Source organism: Seriola lalandi, unplaced genomic scaffold (assembly GCF_002814215.2).
Source record: "Seriola lalandi dorsalis isolate HSWRI2012SDOR001 ecotype SW California unplaced genomic scaffold, Sedor1 jcf7180002054976, whole genome shotgun sequence".
Taxonomy (NCBI): domain Eukaryota; kingdom Metazoa; phylum Chordata; class Actinopteri; order Carangiformes; family Carangidae; genus Seriola; species Seriola lalandi.
The window spans coordinates 562,170-587,050 of NW_019525526.1; the positions used below are offsets into that span (position 1 = coordinate 562,170).

Below are 24,881 nucleotides of genomic sequence, written 5' to 3' on the forward strand. Positions count from 1 at the left end.
CCAAAGAGGAAATCTGATTTCAGCCGGGTGTGAGAATGTTTTTCATCAGCTCCTTATCAGATGTTTTAGATCTGCTGGAGTTTATAACCATAACACTAACAATACATACATGAGTTTACACAGTCTGTTAGTGTCATTGTTTTACACATATTTCAGTACAAACATAAGAGAGTGAATATTGGACAATTATATCCATCACTGTATATGTCACTATTGTGTTTACAGTTTGTCTCTGCTGCCCCCGAGTGGCCAAAAAAAAATCTGTTAAGGAAGAATCATTTACGAAAAGCATTTACGCCTCCATGATGCCATTACACGTTTCAATTGTACTGTCCTGAAGCGTGTAGATTACGGGCCAGAGTTTGTGTTTCAATCTGCAGCTGTCTCTTATACACATCTCTCATGTAGTCCAGCCTGTAATGAATCTCCTGCATGCAAGAGCCTTTTTCCTTAGAAGCAGTGATGTCATTCATGTCAAGGTGCATGTTCCTGTTACTTAAGTACAACAGACATTTTTTTTCTCCACTACACAGGATCTGATTTAAGCGCCTTGTGATAATCAAGTCAGGGTAAAAGCTTCAGTCGAGGCTTGTTAGAGCAGAGTGCAGAGGCTCGTCACTGCCTGTCTCTTATACACATCTCTCATGTAGTCCAGCCTGTAATGAATCTCCTGCATGCAAGAGCCTTTTTCCTTAGAAGCAGTGATGTCATTCATGTCAAGGTGCATGTTCCTGTTACTTAAGTACAACAGACATTTTTTTTCTCCACTACACAGGATCTGATTTAAGCGCCTTGTGATAATCAAGTCAGGGTAAAAGCTTCAGTCGAGGCTTGTTAGAGCAGAGTGCAGAGGCTCGTCACTGCCTGTCTCTTATACACATCTCTCATGTAGTCCAGCCTGTAATGAATCTCCTGCATGCAAGAGCCTTTTTCCTTAGAAGCAGTGATGTCATTCATGTCAAGGTGCATGTTCCTGTTACTTAAGTACAACAGACATTTTTTTTCTCCACTACACAGGATCTGATTTAAGCGCCTTGTGATAATCAAGTCAGGGTAAAAGCTTCAGTCGAGGCTTGTTAGAGCAGAGTGCAGAGGCTCGTCACTGCCTGTCTCTTATACACATCTCTCATGTAGTCCAGCCTGTAATGAATCTCCTGCATGCAAGAGCCTTTTTCCTTAGAAGCAGTGATGTCATTCATGTCAAGGTGCATGTTCCTGTTACTTAAGTACAACAGACATTTTTTTTCTCCACTACACAGGATCTGATTTAAGCGCCTTGTGATAATCAAGTCAGGGTAAAAGCTTCAGTCGAGGCTTGTTAGAGCAGAGTGCAGAGGCTCGTCACTGCAGTGGGTTTCAATGCGTCAATCAGGAGAATCAACGGCAGATTTTGGATCATTCGGCTTCACAATAACGAGCGTATTGCGACCTGCACTTGTATTGTTCTGCCTCCAGTTTTACATTAGACCACACAGCAAAAAACCTACAGTATTTTTCTTTCAGCATAAAGATTTTCCTTCACTCTGCGAACATCAGAGTTAACTCTTCATGACCTCTGTGACAGGACAGACGGCGCTCCAGAAACATCATTTCTAAGTAACAAAGGGAACTTTGCTGTGAAGCACAGATCAAACCCAAACGATGCACCACCAATACTTCTGTGTTATTAAGTCATTAAGATGCTTCAGTTACAGTTATTTGGAGATGAAAACTCAGATATCTGGCAGTAAGACTTTAAAACTAAACAGAAGTATTAAATTAACTGTAATGCCTGCGGACCAGTATACTATAATTTTGAGTTTTAACAGCGACAGCAGTACATTTCCAAATGCAACACCGGCCTCAAGTACGACATGTAGATTATTGGAAGGCCTGACTGCAGGTTTGAAACCTTATCTCTCTTTGCAGCTCATAAACGGTATTGTTCTACCATTCCAGCGGCACAGCTGACTCTTTATACAACCTTCCACATTACCGAAAGAAACACAGAGAGCACATTACGACTCATTGTTAGCTAATGTCAAGCTGCCAATGCTACCACAGCTGCGCTTTCTAACATCATCAAACGCTAAATCAAAAGAACCTCGGCAGAGGGTTTGCAAGTTTTAGCTCCTCGGCTATAAATCATGTAGACTTTACATATTTACAACATTTTCAAAAGCAGGTTATAGAGTTTTACCTGCTATACCAGACACACAGTCGTTTCCATTCATTTCGGTATCTATGAAAATCCATGAGTTTCAGTGCAATGTGAATCTATCTATTCTCTCTAATCTATTATCTTAAATGTGCTGGTAACACATTTCTCAGCAGATAGATTTAAGTCTGCACTACATTACCTCATGGACAGTGTTACATGACAAAAAATAATGTTGACTTGGGGGTTCACTGTGGTGAATTACACAACTTGAGCAAGTTTCAAAAGTCTGCTAATAGATTTTCATACCACATGGAAAAATATGAAAACCAATGGCTGGCTGGAAGGTCCACAAGTAGATTCACTTCTGTAAAACACGGCGGCACAGTTTCACAACTGGGTTATAGCAGTATTTGAGTCAGAAAAAGAATGTGATGCTAGTCTTGTATTTGTCCAGTCTTATTATTCATGCCACTACATCTGTGGTGTATGAATCAGCTAACATGTTGTTAAACAATACTTTAGCCTGTTCCCTACTACAGAGCTGATAACTATTTATATTGTGTACGTTTGTTTGTTTACTTGAAGAAACGAGCTCTACCTTATATAAAACACATAAAACCAGTTGGAGAGTTTTTCTTAATTGCATTTACTGTAGTAGACGTAATGCACTAATTTGTTTATTCACTACCTTTGTTGTGTTTCACAGAGCCTGCTTTTTTTTCCCCCTCTGTCAGCCCGTTAAGCATGCATATATAAAGATGATTATTTTCTAATCTTATTCTTTCTTCTTGCTCCACTGCTGTGGCTTAGGCTGGAACAGATTCCCTGCCAGTGATGGTAAAAAAAAGGCCATTTTGCTAATGCTGTAATGGTTGCACAATGGGGGTTGCATTTCACTTATTTTATGAGTGGTGGAGAGAGAGCTCAGGGCTCTGTGTGCTTCTGGCTGAGATGTGTGTGTGTGTTGGGGGAATTTGGCTTGTTAAATGTGAGAATCTCGGTGCTCATTGTTTCCCGGTCAAGATATCAGTACCAAACCGTCGTGTAACTCCCCTGGTGTTTTACCGTCGGCTCATCTTTGATTTCATCCCTCTTGGTGGGCCATCGGGCAGACGAGGAAACCATGTCCTCACAGTGCTATAGGGGATTTATATCTGAGCTGCTTCTCTGTCAATTAAAGACAGAGAAAATACATTTCTCCTCGTCCTCTTTGAAAATTAAAGAAAGGGCCTATGAGCGGTTGTTAAAGTGAGATGATTCCCTCGGGGGTCCATTCACGACTCCATTATGTTGTTTGGCGCTCAGGCCTCTCTGTAAATCTTTGATGTGCTGCCTGTTGTACTACGATGTAAAACTTTGCATAATGACCTTCAACAGGGGAGTAAGAAGAGTTTAGGTAATGAATGTTATTTTGAGCAGCGCGTGTTCCTCTGCAGATCCAGTAATAGCTCCTGTTACATGTTAGCCTATTTAATTTGGATGTGTTTGTTTGACTTTGATTATGGGATGCCGGGTGGGTCTCAACCTCAGCCATTATTGTCCTAACAGGAGGGGCGGCTGTTTTCCCTCAGGAGATAATGCCAGGTCCCGTCATCCTGGCTAATACTGTAGCAGCTGATTGCTGTCAAACAGACCTGGTTCAGACAGTAACTGGAAATATCTCTTAGTGTTTGTTTTAAACTTCTTCAGTTGCCAGATGGGTGGGGTTTACCACATCAGGAAAATTCAGATAGTATTTAGCAAAGCTGGAAACCACAGAAAAGTGTAAGTATGTTGTCAAATGTTTTGCTGATTGCCCACAAACTACTCTGGTGCTAAAAGACAAACCTCACGCATCTGGTCGCCCCTGCTGCTTCAGAGAGCTGTCCTTCAGAAACCACGTGATCCAGACTCAGTGTCATTCGCTGCTGGTGTGAGTGAACTTTATTTTGGCAGGATTTAAATGTGAACCATATGCATGAGGAATTAATGTAAAGCAATGGTCCCTTGGAGACTGTTGTGACACTGGATCAGCCCTGAGGGGTGTCAGCAGATTAGATTAGACGCAGTTTAGTATATTTGATATCCTCTTCAGGGGACTCGGCTTTTTAAAGCATTTTCTTTCTCCATGAATTAAGTTACACTCGTTTTTAGTTTTTGCCACTGCTGTCATATTCTGAAACTGTTCTTTGGCAATTATCCAAGTGTTTCAGGGTTTTAAAAATGATGTAGTGATATTTCTTACACAGAACAATATACAGCTCCTTGTAAAATTTTCATCAGTCACTGGCCGACTGCCATTAGCAGTGACTCTTAAGGGAATAGTTAGATAATTTGGGAAAGATGCTTGTTTGCTTTGTTACAGAGACTTGAATGAGAAAGTCAATACCATTCTGTGTCAAATATGAAGCTACAGCCAGCAGCCTGTTAGCTTAGCATTAAGACTGGAAACAGTCTTTACTGCTGACTTGGCTCCGTCAAAAAGGTGAAATCATCCCTCTACCAGCATCTCTAACGCTAATCAACACTTAATATCCTGCTTGTTCAAAAACCGAAGTGTAAAACAAGTTGTGTTTCTTTCTCAAGATACAGTCCAGAGTATAACTCCCAGTTCAACCACAAGTTCTTGTTTTCTGTGCAGATTAAGTAACTGCGATATAACATGACAATGTGCAAGTTTTAGAAGTGCCAGTAGATTTTGTTACATTAGGCAGGCCAAGCAGTGTCACCCCATTCCCAGTCTTTACACTAAGCTAAGCTAAGCTAAGCTAACTATCGGCTGGCTGTAGCTTCATGTTTACTGTAGTAGTATTTACTGAAATGTGGAACTATTCCTCTAAGTCACCTAAGAATTGAAGATGTTATTTACAACACTTAATTACTTTGTGCTTTTTCATAAGTGTCTGGTCTAAATTCTGTCCATCCTTGATAAATTTTCATGCTTATAAATACGTATCTTAGTGTCACCATCGACACCTTCAAAGCTAAACAACATGTCAAAATGTTCCAGTCACTGTTTTTAAGTCACATTTTCCTGCTTTTATTCAAATTGAAATCTTCAGTTTGAGTAAAAGAAGCTCTTATGTGCCGGAGTCTCTGGTTTCACCTTTATGGGAGACGAGTCTGTGTGTGGGACAGTATGACTAAGAAATGACTACATGTGGGAGACTTGGTAAGAGTGTTTATTTCCACTTTACCGGACAATGTCGTCTCAAAATCTGTGATTTAATGCTTTATTATGACAGCGGAGGTAGAAAGGCTGCATCCATTAAGGTTGTGAGTCAGGGATGGGGAGCACAGGTCAGTCTGTGGGCAGAGGCCAGACTCTGTGGCTCTTAACCTGGAGGAGTAGCTGAATACAGCTAAATCACTTTTATAGAATAGCTTTCTTTGGATACTTTTTTTTTTTTTTTACCGATTTAACAGTTCATCACATAGACAAACTGCTTTCCATCCACAGCACTTTGGCTCAGTCTAGTCCACTCCTTTTTAACCACTTCTGCTGGAAGAAACATGTAACTTCTATTTTCTTTTCTTACACTTGAGCTCCACTGTCTGTACTATGAAATAAATAACAAAATAGCCATAAACTTATTGATTATGAAAAGAAAAATGGCTACAATGCAGATACATAATTTCTTCCAACTACTGAACTGTTCCTGTCCAAGTGGACGACACACGTTGAAATTGAAATGATGTGCTATGTATTCCTCGCTGTCTGCACGTCTTCATAAAGAGGCACATCATGACTTAGTTTTACCCCGAGCTGTTTGACAAGAGCTTTTCAACTGCGCTTCAATGCCAAGGCTGAAATCACATTAAACTGTCTGGCTTGATCTGGACATATTGTTACAGCTAGGCGAGTTGGATGTGTCCCATTGTATCCTGAAAGTATTATTCCCCTTTTGTCTAAACTTCCTTTCACCTTGTTGTACGAGGTTTTTTTTTTGAGTCTATTGAAGGGAAGTATCAACATTTTCATTGGAGAAGTTAAAGCGGCCAAAACCGTGTCTCTGTGTTCGGAACTTGGATATTTTAACAGAGACATTGTTTTATGTGGGGATTTAACCTGTGACCCTGCAGATCCATGACACTTTCTTAAACTCCGGACCACCATGTTACCTCACCTCCTGATTTTATCTGGCAGATACTGAAGCTCCATTATCTTTTTTCTATTTCAGGAAGAGCCTTATCTCTATATTTGCTCTTTACAGATAACGGAGCATCTGCTTATTCTGACAGCTGTGACAGCCTCGATAATTACCAAGATAATTTCTCCACTGCAAAACACTTCCCAAACTGTCAACTTAATGTTATAATTAGTTGTAAAAAAAATCTCAGTTTTCAGACACAGTTTAAATATCCTGTCTATGGAGTGAAATTATTCCACATTTTTTCCAAATGAGGTTTCATCTGTTTGAGTAAAAGTGTTAAAATAAGCCAGAAATAAGCAGCTCTCTTCATTAATATGAAGAAAATGATCCAGAGAAAGTCTTGAAACCAGTTCATTTGCATTGGACACGTTTAATATTAGCTCAGCAATTGGCAGATTTTCACTTATTGAATTTTGGACTCAGTTTTTGATTAAATTGCTGGGATTTACAAATGAATGTTCATGACTGTCATAACTGTCAGAGCTGGCAGAAACGGTTTGGTATCTGTAAAGTACAAAAACCACAGAGGACTGTAAATAGATTACTTTCTGACCCGCGTCTCATTTTCCTCACCACATCTTGGATTGGTAATTCGGGCTATAACAAGTTTAAATTTCTGTGTAGTTTCCAGCTCGTCTGAGAGAGATATTAGCCAGAAAATGACAACGAACATAAAATTCAAGTAGTAAAAATGTGCTGCCGCTGTGGCTGAACGAGTCTTCATCATTCTTTCGCCACACTGGCAGCGTGGCTCAAGGAATGTTTGTTGAACAGAACTGAAATATCTGAACAACTATTCGATGGATTGCAATGAAATTTTGTACAGCGCAGCTTTCAACACCACGGCAACATGAAAGCAGCATTTTCACTGCTGGGTTCCTTATGAAGGAGAGAGTAAGACTCCTGGAGCTCTTTAGAAAAGACCAGTTGTCTCTTTGGCGTGACAGCTAACAGCATCATAGCCTGTGACGTGTGCCTGAGTCGTCTATGACTCATAATCTAGCAACAGACACATGGTGCATGTTTATGTTTTTATACTGAGTGGGTCAGAACATTATAAACTTCAATCTACGCTTTGAAAGAGAGTAAAATATAATAACTGTGTGAAAACTGAGACGATTTGATGATGCATGTTGAACACTGGGACATTTTAGTGTTGGACACCCAGCGTGAAACTGTGACAGTCCTGTACAAACCAGGACGTCTGGTCACTGTGAATTTGATAGATTAAGATGAAATTTTGAAGACGTTCATGTTCCCCTCAGGACCGTTGTAATGACTTTGGTGATCTCATGACTTTTCCTCTAACGCCATCATCAGGTCAATACTTAGTTTTTGACCAAATACCTGCTAAACTAATGACATTCCCATCAACCTCAGCTGTTACTCTGGGTTTAGTGCTAAGTAGCATGTGTTAGCATGCTAACACATTACACTAATACGGCGAACATGGTAAACATTAAACGTGCTAAACATCAGCATATTAACAATGTCACTGGGAGCATGTGAGCATTTAACTCAAAGTCATGCTGTGTCTAAGTGCAGCCTTACAGAGCCACAAAGTCACATTTTCCAGCAGCAGATATTTAGAGTATGATTTTATTGGCAGTTTTAAAAGGTGGAAAGACAAAAGGATTCAGGACTCTCTCTGTTTCTGGAGATGCCTGGCACCTTCATGATGATACCAACGCAGAGGCAAAGCCAGATGTACGGCAGTGCCATTCAAGTGATCTGTGTGGAGCATGTGAGATGAAAACTCCTGGTGATTCATTTGTATATGAGATCCAGTTGTGCACCAGCTCATTCATGACATCAGTGACTTGGCTTTGTTACCATCTACACTTTGTCTGATTGCTCTTTATATGTTCGGAGAGAATCTGTCTCCAAGCAACATTTTTGATGTTTTTCAAAATATTTTTTTTTTTTTTTTTCCGGGTCAGTGGGAGAATGACAAAGAGAGAAATTGTGCTTGTGTACATGCAACCTTAATGCACACGTGCATTTCTACTGTGGATAATTCTGAAAATGGCCTCAGATCATCTGATAGGAGCTGGCAAATAAAGGGATGGAAACTGTGCCCTTCGTTTCTGGCTGGGTCTCATTTTCCATCACCTTCTTCCCTCCGTACCTGCCCTTAATGAGATCTCCTGTGTCGGGCTCAGAGCTCCAACCAGCGCTCTGGTAATTGCTTGAGAGCCCTTGGGTGAAAAATGCATTTGAGAAAGTTTTCCCATGCAGTATTTTCCTACTTCAGAACTGCTTGATTTTCCTTTTCTTTTATTAAACAGGTGTTTTAGCAGCCACGAAACTTTAATCATCGCTTACGAGATAAGGCACATCAAGTGTTCTTTGTGTGTGTGTGTGTGTTTTTTTTATAGTTGAAACCTTTTCAACAAGAGTTGGCGCAGGTCTGCCGCGGAGCCGCTTCACAGCAGAGGATTCTGGTGCTGCTCAGTGCACACCTACTCTCTCTCCTCACCAACCCACAACTCCATCTTTTTGGCAGAGTCTGTGCTCCCCTGAAATCCTTTAGACCTTAAATATATTTGAGGCAGCTGTGAAGCCAAGAGCCATTACTGTTGTCAGGGAAAAGGCCGTCGTCCAACAGTAGAGTAGAATCGACTCACTAATAGATCACGAGTAAAGATCTGGGGAGAGAGCGAGAAGGATTCCCATTGCTCAGAGTGTGGTTTGGCTCCTTTGAAACTTAATCAAGGTTCAACCTGTCTTCAGCCAAACACCAATTAGACAAATTAGCTTCTAGGCTGAGCTTCAGTTCAGTGCAGCTCACACTCTTGTTACAGTAGCCTAAACAAAGGAAGGCAGCAGCCGGCAAGTGTTTGAGGAATGCAGAAATGTTTTGAGTAAAATGGGCAAATGACCCATGAGTCCAATTTGTACATTAGTTTGGCATAATCTCAGATTCAGCTGAATACAGCCTTTGTTTAAACACAGGGAAACTAGAAAGAAAGAAAGAAAAGGAGCCAAAAAGAAAGAACAAACCAATATTTCATAGACTGAAAAAAAGAGCTCTAAATTCAGTAATCTTAAAATGTATCTGTCCCGTTATGTGAAACCTGAGGTGAGTTAAATTTCTCCTGTATTGCATCATTGTTATGCTAACATGTTATTGTATTTCTCATTGCAGTGGCTGATTGGAGACAGAGACAGTCACTGTGGAGTCATCTGCTCACGGACGCAGGGGAAGCCGGTGTGCGGCTCAGATGGGCGGAGCTATGAGACCGGCTGTGAGCTGCAGAGGGCGCGCTGTAAAGATAAGACACTCACACTGGCGCACCGCGGCCGATGTCGAGGTGAGAGCTGAGCTGGTTTTAAATCTATACCTGCAGCCCCTGTCTTTACGATGAGTAATCAGTCAGGGTGCGTTCAAGGAAACTCACATCTATGATTCATCTGACAATTTTCAATGATATTCATTTTCATGAAGTGCATGTTTGCAAATTGTTTGTTTTATTTGCAGCAAGGATTTTGTAAACAGCCTGTGCTAAAACTCCATCACCGTGTGACAGTAATGTGACTCCTAGTCTTTTTCACAACGTGCTGTTTATCGTGGTCATTTTACATCACGACATCAAAATATATTGTGATATAATATATTTTCTGGAGAATCAATATGATTCAAATTTAAGCACCTCATCATATTCATGCATAAATCATCAAAATCCAGTATTGGAACTAAGGCAGTCACTATAGTTTAGTACATCTAAAGACATTAAAGGGACAGTACATGGTATAAATGATATGTCAAAGTCTCTCTCTCTTTCTCACTCACTCACACACACACACACACACACACTATATATGGTATGATATGAAACAGTATAACATATGATTGTCAAGCTAACGAAGGATGTCTGAAAGGACGTGTGACGTGGATGAAACTAAAGCTGGTACTGTGACGTTTACATACATCAGACCGTCATGTGACTTTTACAGGTAAAAACTGGGTGAAAATCGATCAGCTGCCAGTGGCTCCAGCACCGACCTCAACATCCGAGGGGAGAGACCTGGAGCTCAAAGGTGAGGAACCTCAGACGTGTTAAAATAATTCTGAACCCAATCATAACCTGATCTTCTCTACGAGACTGTGTCCTCTAAACTTAAAAAGCAGTAAGCGTGTTTAAGAGGTTGCAGTTTGGAAACACAGACAACAACAGAAAGTTTGAGGAAAGTGGAACTGAATGAGAAGATGGCTTTCATTTTCCGCCTCTCTGTAGGCGTGTAAGTTTTTACAGACCAGGATCACACACTTCCTCAGTGTCTGGATGCCAGCCACTCGACAACAGCAGAGATTGATAGGCCTGGAGTCAAGGTTGGAACTTGGCATTTCCCCCCCCTTTTTTTTCAGCCCCCCCCTCATCAGGGAAAGCAACAGTCCCAACCAAATCCATTTTTGGAGTGAATTTTGTTCCCTCTGTATGGTGATACGTGGTTTCGTTTCATAATGTCAGTGGTGTGCCAAGGAAAGGAAAGCCGGGCAGAGCTCGCTCAGTCTTTGCAGATGCGGCAGGCCTGTTTTGTTGTAATGAAATGGCAGCTTTATTTAAGCAGGCAGTTCACGAACCAATCCTTGTTTACAATGGCAACGACTGGCAAGGGCTTACTGAGGTGTGCGTGAGATTCAGATTAAACACAACAGATCAATTTGACTGCAGGGCATATGAATTGTTAACAGGTACAACAAACAACCACAAACAACAACAAACACAAAACTATGGCCGTTACAACAGACAGAGCTGTTTATCCATTATTTAGCCAGGGATACAAAAACATGGGGAAGATCAACACGTCATGAAACAGCTCATTAATCCAAATCTCTTAAATAAAGTGATGCCTTTTTGTTCACTCACGTTATGTCCTGTGTCAGTGTAGATTTTTCAAACTGTTTGCAACATAAAGAGAGAAAGAAACAAACCTCTGAATGTGGGGTTTTGCTGCTTTGTCACAACTAACAAGCACTGACAAACAAAAGGCCAGACATGATGAAGACACTGCAAAGAGGCTCTGATCATTACGTTGTTTTACATTTCCATAAATCTGACTTATTTAAATAAGAAGCTTCTGTAGGACATTGGACTGACATGAGCACTACAATATTTAATGAGCCTTGTTTCTAAAGTGAGACTGAATATATTCACGTCATGTAACCATGTCACAGGTCTGGCTCTGCCAGTATTTCCCTCTGAAGGAGACAACATGTCTGTCTCCTCTCAGGTCCAGAGATGACTTAAAGCTTGTATTTATCTAGGGGGAAGGGGAGGAATGTTTGCCAAAAGTGGAGGACTGCGGTTCCACTGGTCAGCTTCCTGGTGTGACTGTGTATACACGTACAATCAGACGTGAAGCTCGACTCCACAGGAGCTGTGAGTGCAATAAAAACAGTAGTTCGCTGATGGGATTTTGAACCGGTGACCATCTGCTGCCGAGCCACTTTATTCTATGACCTTTCAGCCACTTCCATCTGTGTCCCCTGAGAACAGGTCTGGCTCATCAGAGCTGCAGAAACACAAGCTCAGTTTCCACTGACATTTCAAAAACATCAATGTAGAGTTCATGACGCACTCCTCAGCACTAACAATGTGCGGCTTACAGCCTCGCTCTGGCACTAGTAGTGGTCAATGGCAGTGTAATTTGTCGGGGAATGTGTTGTTTTAGCATTTTGGAACGGGGTAATAAATGGTCTCTGACTTGTCTGTGCTTGATGTATCTGCAGTGTGAAGGGTTTTTAAAACCAGTAGAGATGGAGAGGTTTGATTTTCAGACTCATGAGCAACCATCACCGCAGGTGCTAAAAACCTGTTCATGTTTGTAATCCTTAATCCAACAACGGTGGATATTATGATAAGAGCAAGTGCGGTTTTAATAATAATAATAATAATAATAAAAAATGCATTTCCTCCCTTTATAGCTGACATTCAGATGTCAGACGGAGCTCAGTGGCCAAACAGTAGTAAATTGTGGTGGTGCTTGTCAGCTTGCAGGTGTGAACAGGGTGGTGTTCAACATGAACATGTGTCTTCAGAAAAAAAAAAACAACAGTAGTGCTGGAGGTTTGTGAGCAGTGTCTGAGAACAGACTGTCCTGTCAATACGTTACAGATGCAGGTCAGTCCAAGTGTCGTGTTGAGAGGAACCAGGCTTTAGAACAAGCCAGGAGACCGCAGGAGTCCATGTTTATCCCAGAATGCAACGAGGACGGAACATTTGCCCAGGTCTGTCCCCTGCACCTCCACAGATGAGTGTTTTTCACTCTTACTTTCCCTCAGTGTCCGAACTGACAAACATTCGACCAAAACTCTTCACCCTCTGCTGAATCATGCACGTTACAAAGCTATTGTCATTTCTGGTGTGATTTACCTTTTTGCCTCTGCAGGTCCAGTGCCATACTCTGACAGGTTACTGCTGGTGTGTCACCAGCGACGGGAAGCCAGTGAGTGGCTCCTCTGTGCAGAACCGGACCCCGGTGTGCTCAGGTACTGGGAGGCTAACAGCCTGGAAACCTGTGGATGAAATATCCAGAGTTTTACAAAGAATCTTCAAAGTTTGTTCTGTACAAAGTTGCATATGAAATTATAAGACTTATTTATTTGTGCATCCAGAGTAATGTTTAACAGGCTGTACGACTAAAACTATGGTAGGAGGGTAGGATGTTTCCTGACAGTTCTTTATTACAGTTGAGAAGCAGCATAACAAGCATGTAAAAACTTCAATGGTGGCTACATTTGTAGGATGTTGAGGCCGGGAGTGTTTGGAAGCCAAGGCGCTGGGGTTTGGGCCAATTGACTCTCAGTCACTTCAGAATTCAAAAACAACTGGAAATAATTTATGGCTTCGGTTCCGTATCAAAGACGAGATTGAGGATGGATGGGTTGTATTAGTACAGTACGCAGCACATTCAAGGCAGAACTTAAACTAGGTGAATTATCAGTGAACTGACCCCTACATCTGAAATAAATGACTTTCAGGAACTCTGACTGCGCTGATGAAAGATAAAGAGTGAACGCAGCCTGTGGGTTACAGTTAAAGAGGGTCTGTCTCTCCATACTACGGGCACATGTGTATTACATGTCATGTGGCATGTAGCAGGTGCAGGGTCAACGAGACAGCTAATGGCCATAGATCCAGGGGCCTCTCAGCCCCCCCCCCTCCCTTTAAGTGCTCTCAGCAGGCTGGAGGAGAGAGCGCGGGCCTCTGCACACTCATCCTGGATGGGAACACTTTATGATAATCACCATCATTTTCCCTCAGAAGATAATACACGGGGGTGTTTGCCAGAATTGGATTGCACAGTCACTAGAGCATATGGTGCAAATTTTGTACGGAGAGTGCGGTGAGAATGGTCGCATGCCCTTCTGAAGCTGTTCAGCAGACAGCCAGAGGCTTCCTGCTCCCTCTCTCTCTCTTCTCCTCTCTCAATTTCTTTATCTTTCTCTCTGCCTCAGTCTCCTGCTCCCTCTTTTCTCTGCGTTTCCCACTTGCCACTAATCAACTGTCGAGCCCCTCGAACAGAATGAGTCAAGTTCACAAATGGAGCGTGTCCATTCGTACCAGGAAACCACATAACTTTTCCTATTTAGAAATAAGTACTGAGATGTCGTACAAATGCAGGTCTCAAGTTATTCTTTATTTCTGCAAGATTTAATAAAAGCATGTTTTGGATCTAGGGAGTGTCTTTTATGTGCATGTGTCTGCACCTGGCAGCTTCATAAGGTGATTTTCAAAATCTTAAAAAGAAAAACCTTTAAACTTTCATCCCAAACAAAGACTGATGCAGTTTACGAATGTGTTGTCAGCTGAGAAAGAGAAACAGCAAATAAGTGCTGTTGAAATCTTGTTTACGACTTGCCCTCTTTGCCCTCAGTTTCTAACTAGTCAGTAACTTCATGCCAGCCTGCAGAGTTCTCACCACTTTCAGTTGTGCTCGTTATGCATTTAAAAATGGATCCTGATTTGTTTATATTACGTGCACAAGGACACATGCACATGGCAACGTAATTCACAGTCCTCTGAAGGTTTCACACTATTCTAGTTATTGACAACGGACAACAGTGATGAGCCAACAGAGGCAGGGCAGAAGACAATGCAGAATTTAATGTATTAAATAATAAACTTTGCAGATGTTTTATGCAGAAGCACTGAACACGTAGAACATGTTAGGATACAGGAAGCAAAACTAAATGTAAACATAAATGTCGTTTACAAGAAAAGTCCCCAGGGCACCTTTAATTATCAGATTTGTATATCTACTTCTGTAAAGCATCTAAATTGTACAGTTTACACTCTGGGCAGCAGGACCATATGAAACTGGATTGTTTGAATCACCCAGAATAATAGCTTCATCACCTTAACTGTGAAGCACTCTGAAGACAGTTTACAATTAGTCAAAAGCACAAATTTGTGTCTTAAAGTTTCCAATAGTTGAACTCAACCCAAAACTCATGGATTTACTTTGTCTCTGCAAGTGAGTTCACTGACTGCAGCAGCTCCACTGAAGGGAAATTCATTTTAATGCTTGTGTGATTTTAATTTTTTTAAAATTCAGAATGAAGAAGTTTGATAAATTCTCGTGCAGAAATTATTCTTGATCTCATGTGTGGGGAGTTTTGAACTTTTCCTGCACTCAATGGAGTCAATACTTTCAGTTGTACAGGGTTAAAAAATCTCTTTTGAAATACTGAAATATATTTGGTGGCACAACACAATCTCTAGCGGTCGCTTTTCTGTCCTGCATAAGATCCGATATCTTCATTGTTTCTTGCAAAGGTATGTATGACACTGGAACCAGAATCTGGGCAAAATAAACCTGATATACAGCTGCTACGGTCGAACACGCCCAACTCTTCTTTCTTTTACAATCCCTTCCCTCTCAGCTGACAGCAATTAACCTTTCCTGACATGCTCAGACGCCCCTGTACACTATGACCCGAATCAATCATCTCACATACATTTGCAGGAAACTTCCATGAATTTATGGGAACTCATGCTGCGACAAGTGGATTGTCAGGTAGTAAATTTCCTTCTAGTTGCCTTCACACAAAATTTCTCCCCTTTGTCCTTCTATTGTAATTGGCTGCACTTTCTAATTTAGCTCTTTTTCTCCATGCATCCATGCATGACACCAACTATCTGCATGCACCCAGCGACAATTTTATTTTGATAATTTCTAAGATGTATTATATCACTCAGGTTTGCGTTAGTCAGCACTAAGATAATGTTTCAATGTGTGCCTCTGAAGTACTAACTGAATGTGCTCATCAAACTGTGATGAACCTGAGCATCTAATTCTAAGACAAGACGTCGGTGGGAAATCTGTGGTGTTTTTCTGTCGGCGTGTGTTCTGCGTTCAGTTGGAACAATCAAGTTGAAATCTAAATCATAAGAAAGCTATTAAGTGACTCAAGCTCTTGCAAAATAATTTATTTTCAGTAAGGTGGTAATTCGTAAGTTTTTTTGTTTTTAAACTGGATAAACAACATTTCTTCAAAGCTCCAGAGCAGCTTTCTTTGCTTTGTACATGTTGTGTTGTGTTTTTGTTTTTTCCACACAGGGTCAGTAACCGATAAACCGCCTGGGCCACCGAACTCTGGTAGAAAAGGTGAGCTGAGATCTGCTGTATGTTGTGTGTGCGTGTGTGTGCGTGTTTGTGTGTGTGTGTGTTTGCATGAGAGACAGAAAGAGAGCATAAGTTCAAAATGTCTTCTGACTTGTAATGTTAACGGGATGGAGGACTCAGGGAAAGAGAGAGTGACAGTCGACGTTTACATTAACTGTTTTTCTCCCCTCACAGTCCAGACCTGGATCAAACAGTAATCGAGAAATACTGTAAACTACAGGTTGTTTTAACGAGCTCAGGAAGAAGCAGGAAGTTGCAGGAACGCTGGTATTTGTGACTAGTGTTTGAGCCAGGGTTGCACTTGTCTGAGACGAGCCAAGTAACTATTGTATTTCATTTACAGTTTGACCAGCTCAGGTCAGTCTGACCCCGAGTGTTCCAACATACTGACATGTCGTCTGATTTAAGGACTTACTTTAGTGCTTGTAGAATGAAGTGTTTGTAGAATGACTCCAATCAAAGTTTTTTTTTCTGTGGTTTGCTTTTGACTGAATTATTTCCAAAGGGATTTTCCAGATGCGACTAAACTGCACACGGGTGAGTATTCCAGGTAGCTCAAACCCACAGCATTACATACGATCCATTACAAATCATCCACCGTTTAGTAAAGAACAATTCACCGCTGCTATGAATAGCTGTGTTTATTTTACACTGGGATAAACAGTAGTGAGTCTAAGAGTGTAATCAGTTCTATTGTCCTATCACATAATATCGTAGGAGGCGAGACACAGACAACACAGTGGAACTTTACTATTGACTGTGGTCTGTGATAACAGCAGTATAACTTTTATCTTTGTGCTAGTTCACACAAGATTTCACTTCACTTCTAAACGTCTCGTAAATGACTCGTTCTTCTTAATGATGAAATGTTTTTCGCCAGCAGTGGCTGAGAAAACTGAAGATGAGAGAAGAATATTGATCCAGTCTGCAGCTGAGAAACGAGACCAAACTTTAGAGACTTCATAGTGATCCACTGCCGGTTATACAGTTTGTTGCGTGGGTTCGTAAGTGGTGAAATACAACCGAGAAACACTGTATTAACAGGTACAGTCAGAACGCTTGTTAGTGCCAACCATTATTCATATACTAGAAACAGTTCATCCTGAAGATGAGGAAGGCCAAGGGGTCGTTAAATCCTACAGCATTAACTCGACTGGGAGAATAAAGTTTATGGCTGAGATCTCGGGCTGATTGTGGCACCGGAGATGTGTATAAGAGACAGTCATTAATATTCATCTGGACATCTTGAGATATCCTTCATCATGGACTGAGGCGTTAGAGCAGCGGTCACACCACTGTCAAAGTCATGTCAAATTATCCTCTGGAAACCGTCGTCGTCATCATCATCGCCATCAGTGCAGTCTGTCAACCTGCTGCGATCGGTGGGGTGGGGGGGGGGGGCGTCGTAGGTCGTCTCCTCATATGAGTGTATGTCCGTGTATGTTTGCGGTACGACTGTGATGTTACTGTAAGAATGTCAGAGTGAGAAGTTGATTTATTGATGTGCGCATGTGTATGTGTGTGCATGTGTGTGCATGTGTGCGTGCGTGTGTGTGTGTGCATGTGTGTGTGTGTGCGTGCGTTCGTGCAGGTGTGTGTCTGTGTGTGTGTGTGTGAGAGAGATGCAGAGCCACACGTGGGTGGTCGTCCTCTGTTTTTGTATTATTCAATCTGTCTCTCTGCCTGTTTTTCTATCTGTCTTGGCCGGGCCATGTGCAAATCCCAACCATTCAACAGTTCTGGAGAGTAGATTGTATTAACCTCAATAATGGTAGTCTCTTTCCGTTTCTTTCTCACCCTTAACCCAGATGATGGCTCCAAGCCCACACCCACCATGGAGACTCACGTCCCCCCTGAGGGTGACGGTAAGTCTCCTCTAACTACTTCTCCACCTGTGACACAGTGATAATATGGTCACTTCGTTAGCTAAGGTCAATGCAGTGAATTTATGCTGACCGTCATGATTTAAAAGCTGGCTCACAGTTGTTGCTTTGTGTACTTTTAGGCTTTAGATCCGCAACGTCTTCCAAGATTTTAGTGAAGCTACAGTATTTCACGAATTTAATACTGAAACCCAATAAGCTATTTCTTAAAAAACGCACCATTACATCAAATGGAAAAGTCCAGATGTCAAAAATACTAGATGACATATTTGATATTTTTTGGAACTAATGGGATCCTGGATGGACTTTTAATTTTGGTTTTGTGGGCAAAGCTTGGCTGTACAAACTGTGTCTGAAATATGCAACTGCTGGTGGTGTCGGCGCAGCTGACGAGCTGAAGTAACGTGTGAAAGCTATTGATCTCTCCTCTGTCCTCCCACCACTGCAGAGATAACGGCTCCAACGCTGTGGATAAAACAGCTGGCCAAGCAGAACAGCTCCACTTCCAAGAAGCAAGGTGAGAGAAAGAAACACCTCCTTATTCTGATACTCATATATTCAGCCGAGGGATGTTCCTTATTAATATGATGTAGTGCGCTATCAACACAGTGCCATGTCAAACTAAAGCCAGCGAGGGATCGTGTCCTTGAATATACCAGATACACCGCCCTCTCCTCCCAGTGTAACCACCTCCTCAAATAGCACCACTGCTCTGTTTTCAGGACGCAGTTATGAGCCACACATTGATCTGAAGAAGCCTGAACCCTAAATAAAGCGTACATCAACTCGTCTCCGGTGTTACCCGGGTTTCAAAGCCACCAGTTTTGAGATGGAAATGTGAAACATTTCCAGTTTGAGGACAGGCCCGCGCTGCCAGGATTATGTTTCTTGGTTTCTTCCCTTTGGTGTAATTTGTTTAGCTTTCTCTGTCTCCTTTTCAATTACGCCTCAACATGTTCACTACCCTCTGGGCAGCTGGACGCCTTTGACACTGCTGCAACAAGTCAAGGAGTGAATGTGGTGGGGGTTGTGAGTAAGTGAGTGAGTGAGTGAGTGTGTGAGTGTGTGTGTGTGTGTGTGTGTGTGTGTGTGTGTGTGTGTGTGTGTAGTCTCAAATTATGCATTTTTGCTTTGGTGTCGATGGGCGTATTAATATTTAGAATAAATAAATGTTACTGTGTGCATGCTATGTCACTGTCTCTTCACTGTTTCATATTCAGCTCATGCTCTTACTTATTTACAGGCTAGACTCCCACACAATAGAGCACACAAACATTTGATTGTAATATAAGGTTTCTTTTGAGTGATGGTGATGTGGCAGGGGAAACTGTGGTCAGAGCAGCGTCTTGGATTGTGTTTGAGCTGAGAGAGATTCGCTGTGACAGCTCTTTGAAACGTCTGTGGAAAGGCCAGCTTCCTGTTTCCAATTAGCATCCGGTGTCATCAAAGGACAAAGCGACAAGGCCAACAGAGAGGGGTCATCACATTTGAGACATGACTGTGTGTGTGTGTGTGTGTGTCTGCCAGTGCATCTGTATGTGATTGCAAACAGTATGTGTGTGTGTGTTGGTTTGTTTGCGGACGTGCGTTTGTAAGTCCGTTTCTGTGCGTCTGAACACGTATATCTACATGAAAAGTGTGTTTATCTGTGCGTGTCATAACTGTACTGTACAGAACTCTGAGGTTCTGGTTCTTAAGAATTTTCCTTTGGGCAGACCTTGTCTTCGTTTTCAGAAAGAAATATTGCACGTCTCTACGTTGACGAGACAGCTGTAGCTAACGCTGTAGCTACTCTACAGATTCACATTTTACATCCACAGTCACGTGACCCAACCCTTTTTCACAGCCAGTACTTTTACTTCTGATACTTCATTCATTGATATAGTCAAAGAGAGCTAAAAGTATTAGTCAGTCGTCAACCGTTTAGGGCTGAAAAAACGATCAACATCGATCATTTCAGTCATTCATTCAGTCAGTTTTGAACTGTTGGTCACTATTTTCTCACATTTTATAGACAAAACAATAAATCAATTAAAAAAATAACTGTCCAGTTAATCATAATAAAAATTAATTTACATTTATTCTTTCACTGCACCAACTGATGTTTTGGCCACTTGGGGGAAGCAGATAGAAACTGTGAACACATTGATACAGTATCATCACCTTTTCTTTAGCAGCTAAACAGCAACATGGTCGGAGTCATGTTTCTTGCCATTTAGTGAATATAAATTAAAATAAACATTCACTCTGTTTGAGCTCTGTGTTTGGTCTCCACCACCTGAGTTAAGGTATTTGCCAGACAGCTAAGTGCTAAGTTGTTATACAGCTCTGTACAGCTGAGGGGAACTGCAGATTCAGGTGACAACTCTCTGTAGGTTCATCACAGAGACCCCTCCCACATAGTTTTTTCCATAATTGTAAAATGAAGTTTAAGTAACATTTAAATGCAGGACTTCTGCTTGTAGCATGGAATCTACTAAAGTAAAGGATGTGAATACTTCTTCCATCACTGGTGTGTGTGTTTGTTTTTGCCTGAATCCAGAGAGTCTGTAATTGCAAGCAGTCAAGTGGAGAGATCATGATACAGAGTTTGCTTTCTTTCTTCTTTCCTTTGTGAGAGATTTGGTGCAACAAGTGCTCAATATTACACCTCCTCTCTGTCTTTCTCTCCCTGCATGCTGGAAAACCTGAGTGCTCACAAAGTAGCCCTCCTGTGTGCACATAAACTTCATTATTCATTTACTGGCTCCGTGTCTCTGGATACCCCATAATTATGATTTAAGGTGATGCGGAGATTGTGTTAGTGAAACCTGTTTGCTTAGGCAGAGCAATGCAAAGTCCATTTTTCACACAGATGCTTTGTTGCCAGACTGTGACGTGCTGTTGTTCCAGTGTTGCGAGGGGGGGGGGGGGGGGGGGGTTGCTCTGTCGTGCATTTCATTTATAAAAGTGTAGAGAACCAGAAACTCACTAACCACCACTCCTCCCTTGTGGCGAGGCCAAACAACAGAGACACAAAATGTTGAAAGAATATAATGCGATTGTGTCAGAGAGAGCATGAGTCTGTATGAGAGTCTGCAGCTTAAAAGGGTTTTTTTGTTTCTTTTAATCACATCTTTATGTCTCATTTGAGGGAACCTGCACTTGTGTTTTACTTTTCAGCACAATAAGCGACAACAGTAACCAAACCCACTGATGAATGATGTGTCAAAAATTACATATCCATTGTTAGGGGTGAACCCTCCATCATCTCTCTGGTTTTGTTGCACCCTCAGTCATAAAGACAAACACATGCACCTACATACCTCCACACAGAGTTCCCCTATTACTGACATTTCCGCTATTTTAACTGCAGAGGAGGTTTGCTAGAGACAATATTGCAGTGATTACTCCACAGCTGAAAACCATTGGGATGAAGTGAAGAGGAGAGAGAGCGCTGGGTGGGTGGGGGGTGGGAGGGAGGTATTAGGATGGAGAGAGGCAGAGAGAGAGAGAGAGAGGGAAAGGGAAAGGGAAAGAATGAGAGGCTTATAGAGGTGGGAGGAAGGGATTGACTGAGAGATGGAGGTCGAATGATAAATGAAGGAAAAGAGAAACTTAGAAATAAAGTAAGTAGGAGAGGATTTGAAAATACTTTCACTTGGCCTGGAGCGTGGAGGACAAGGGCCAAACTGAAAGGCATAAAACGGGGCAGGACTGTTCTCATCAAAGATACTACAGACGGTCGCATTTCGTCCATTATCGGCTGGGCCTAAAGAAAATCAGCACAACAACGAGCAAATTGTTACAACTGTTCCTGACCTGTGTGTGTGTGTGTGTGTGTGTGTGTGTATGTGTGTGTTTTTTCAGGACAATATTTGTTTGCTGAGGGTTTGTGTTTCTCATCATTCAGCTCTTGCCAGAGGAAGAGAAATTAAATTGAAAAAGAAACAAAAACAAAAAATAAATAGAGCAGAAATGCAGATATCCAGGGGAGGCAAAGAAGTTGTAGATTGAATTTCAAATCCACACAAAACAGAGGATTACATTGCAAGCGTCCAGCCTTTTTCCATTTATATGTATAAAAACAATTTTCTTTTGGGAATCCTAGCTCCTGGCGCCAGTATAACCTCTGTATAATAAACAGTGCTAAATAATTTGGATGTGAAGAAACCTTGGCGGGGACCCGAGCCACGGCGCAGCACTAAGAACACTTGAGTGTGAGTCTTCACAGAAGAAAAAGTTCACTGGTGCGGGGACACGTTTAGTTTTGTGTTGGCAGCTATGCTCAGGAAACATGAACACCCCCCCACCCAACACACACACACACACACACACACACACACACACACACACACACACACACACACACACACCCTCCTCAGCCAGGCCTCAGGCCCGCTGCTCAACCTGCTGCTCATCACTTCTCCTGAGCTGTGAACTGCTAATGCCTGGGTGTGTTCGTTTTGACAAAAGCAAAGTAAGATGCAGATTTACTCTTTGTTGTTCAACATGTACCGTAACTTGTTGTATTCCTAATTAAACCTGCATTCGCTGACTTTTTGGGCCACTTCAGGGTAGCGCAGAAAGCTACAGACACAACATTATCATATTGCCACCTCACAACACTTTAACGCCGAATGTGTCAGGAAACTAGTCACACAGTTGTGAATGTAAGTCCAATGCTCGCTCTCGTTTTTGCTCTGTTTTGTTTTCTACAGAGTCCTGAGAAAAACATTTTTCTCTTTAGCTGATAAATGTTCTACTTGCTTTCCCAGCTAGTTGCTAACTTTGTCCATCTGCCATTTACTGCTGTGGTTTGGTTTCCTAAAAACAGCTGCTCGCTGCATCTGGAAACGAGGTTGATGAGAGCGATGAGACTGAACCAAAACAGTAAAGTTGTGGGCTGTCAAACCAAAACAACGACGGAAAACACACAAAGTCTCAGCAGAGCGAAGGGGAACTGCAGAGTCTGTTGATGATTCTCAGTGGGATTGTCACTACAAGCGAACCCTCTCACATCACAGTCATTTGATTTATTGTTGATATAAAAATGTTGACTGGAGCAGCTCTGTGTAAAGGATGTGAGTACTTCATCCATCTTTGTTCTGGGGTCGAGAATATGCTCGAAATTCTGTACAAGAGGTTCCATATTGAATTTCACAAGCTTCCTTTCCTGATGGTGACTTGAACCAGACAGTGACTGTGCCGTATTGTTCTAATTATGCTTTGGTTACTGGAACTGTGTGAGCTGAGACTACCGGCACCGCTGTGGCACTAATAAGCTCCACAATGTGAAAATACCACATGTCACCACCCCGTAGAAAACCCTCCAAACGGTTAGTGTGACCCTGTTATTGTAGCTTAATGCTTCATAGCGCACTTGAATGTAAAATGAGAAATGGATCAGGAGTGGTAAAAGCACACTTCATCGCCATGGTAACGCGCTTTGCATGCAGCTCTGTTGTACTTGGCTTAAGAGTGAGCAATGGACTAAATGGATGTGAAAGTAAATACAGTGTGGTGGGACAAGGTGCTGCAGGAGCATCTCTCAAGGGGCCGAGTGGCTGTTGTTGAACAGATAAATATGAGACATCATGGTGGGGAAAGAATTCCTGGTGAGGGTTTTATGGCAACAGTCCTTCATGCTGAAGTCACACTGCATGAAACAGGACCAGTCCAACATGTCTCTGGGTACAGATTAGTCGATACAGCTTGGTGTGCTTCGTTTGTTTACACCCTACATGTGGTGGATCCATAGACTTATTAGGAAGGTGGACGTACAGCAGCAGGGAGTTTCTGAAGGGACGTTATTGAAGCCAAGTACTTGGAACCCAAACAACTCGGATGGAGCAATCACAAACTGATTTCCCAAAAAGCCTTAAATGAAGATCCACTTATTTGTTTTATCCACATCTCACCGTCATCAGCAGATGTTTTCCTGAGACGGCTCAGTTGTCATCACATGACAATCTCAGTATTGAACTTCTGCCACTTGACAACAGGTGGTTGTATATGGTCAAATCTCTTTGTAAAAGCTCAAAAAAAGTTGGACTTAATTTAAGATTTTTGTGTCAAACTCCTCCCTGCTCAAAATATCACAGACGAGTGATGCCTGACATCCAGCTGCATACGCCCGTGAGATGAAGCAGTTACGTTATAATCCTGGTCACAACTCAATCCTACATAACTCTGCTGCCACTCTATCCACATACAGTGCCAGGATATAGAGTGTGTAGGGTAACTTTTCCGACATCGACACAACAATGTCAGACAGCAGGTCCCACACATACAACAGCTGGTCTGCAGAGATAGCATCATCTGTCAACGTGTAGCTGGCTAGTCCCAATTGAAAGTGGTTGATTGACAGCAAACTGCAGTGCAGGACAACTTGCCTCCAAATAGTGACATATACCAAGCACAGCACACAGAAGCATGGCATTATATATACATTTTGAAACGACGATAAATGTCCTACACCGTCACCAATAACCATGTGACAGATGCTTAATGTTTTTCTGTGTGTCCACATCGTGTCTCTCTGTATTGAGTGTGTTTCTCATGGTTTTAGAGAAAGTTCCCTCTTGTGACCAGGAGAGACAGAGCGCCCTGGACGAGGATCGGCAGAACCCTCGTGAGGCCATTTTCATCCCCGACTGTGGACCCGGAGGCCTTTACAAACCGGTCCAGTGCCACCAGTCCACAGGCTACTGCTGGTGTGTTCTGGTGGACACGGGGCGGCCCATTCCTGGAACCTCCACCAGGTGAGATAGTTATAAGAATTGGCAATTAACTCTTATCTCTGGTTTTTATTGTAGTAGCACTAAGTTTTGTATCTTCTAGTCCTTGCTGTTGGTTGCTACTGTGATAGTCAGATGTCCACTGGTAAAAACACTCAGCTTCTTTCTTTATCTAATTAAATGTCTACTTCATTTATCTGCCAAAGTGGGCATGATTATCTGATATCCTGGCAGCAGAACATAGGCACAAAAACATACCGTCTGTTCAGCTTTGTTGGTACCAGAGCTGGGAAACACACACTTGGAAGCACAAGCCAGGCTCCATACTATGCTAACATCAGCATGCTAAGATGCCCAAAACGATAATGCTAAC

At 42.1% G+C, this 24,881-nt stretch overlaps 1 protein-coding gene across 8 annotated transcripts in view; it reads left to right on the top strand.

The window, feature by feature from the left end:
• Nucleotides 1–24,881, top strand: part of smoc1 (SPARC related modular calcium binding 1) — a 47,876-nt gene that overhangs the window by 6,799 nt on the left and 16,196 nt on the right. For 4 of the 8 annotated variants that reach the window (XM_087171116.1, XM_087171115.1, XM_087171114.1 and 1 more), the window contains exons 2-10: nt 9,422–9,587; nt 10,231–10,314; nt 12,393–12,505; nt 12,667–12,766; nt 15,247–15,297; nt 15,841–15,888; nt 17,682–17,771; nt 18,238–18,306; nt 24,340–24,532. In XM_087171116.1, coding sequence (XP_087027242.1) covers nt 9,422–9,587; nt 10,231–10,314; nt 12,393–12,505; nt 12,667–12,766; nt 15,247–15,297; nt 15,841–15,888; nt 17,682–17,771; nt 18,238–18,306; nt 24,340–24,532 — 914 coding nt within the window. The remainder of the gene's footprint in view (nt 1–9,421; nt 9,588–10,230; nt 10,315–12,392; nt 12,506–12,666; nt 12,767–15,246; nt 15,298–15,840; nt 15,889–17,681; nt 17,772–18,237; nt 18,307–24,339; nt 24,533–24,881) is intronic. The other 4 variants (XM_087171118.1, XM_023396354.2, XM_087171117.1 and 1 more) reach the window with 3 other exon arrangements.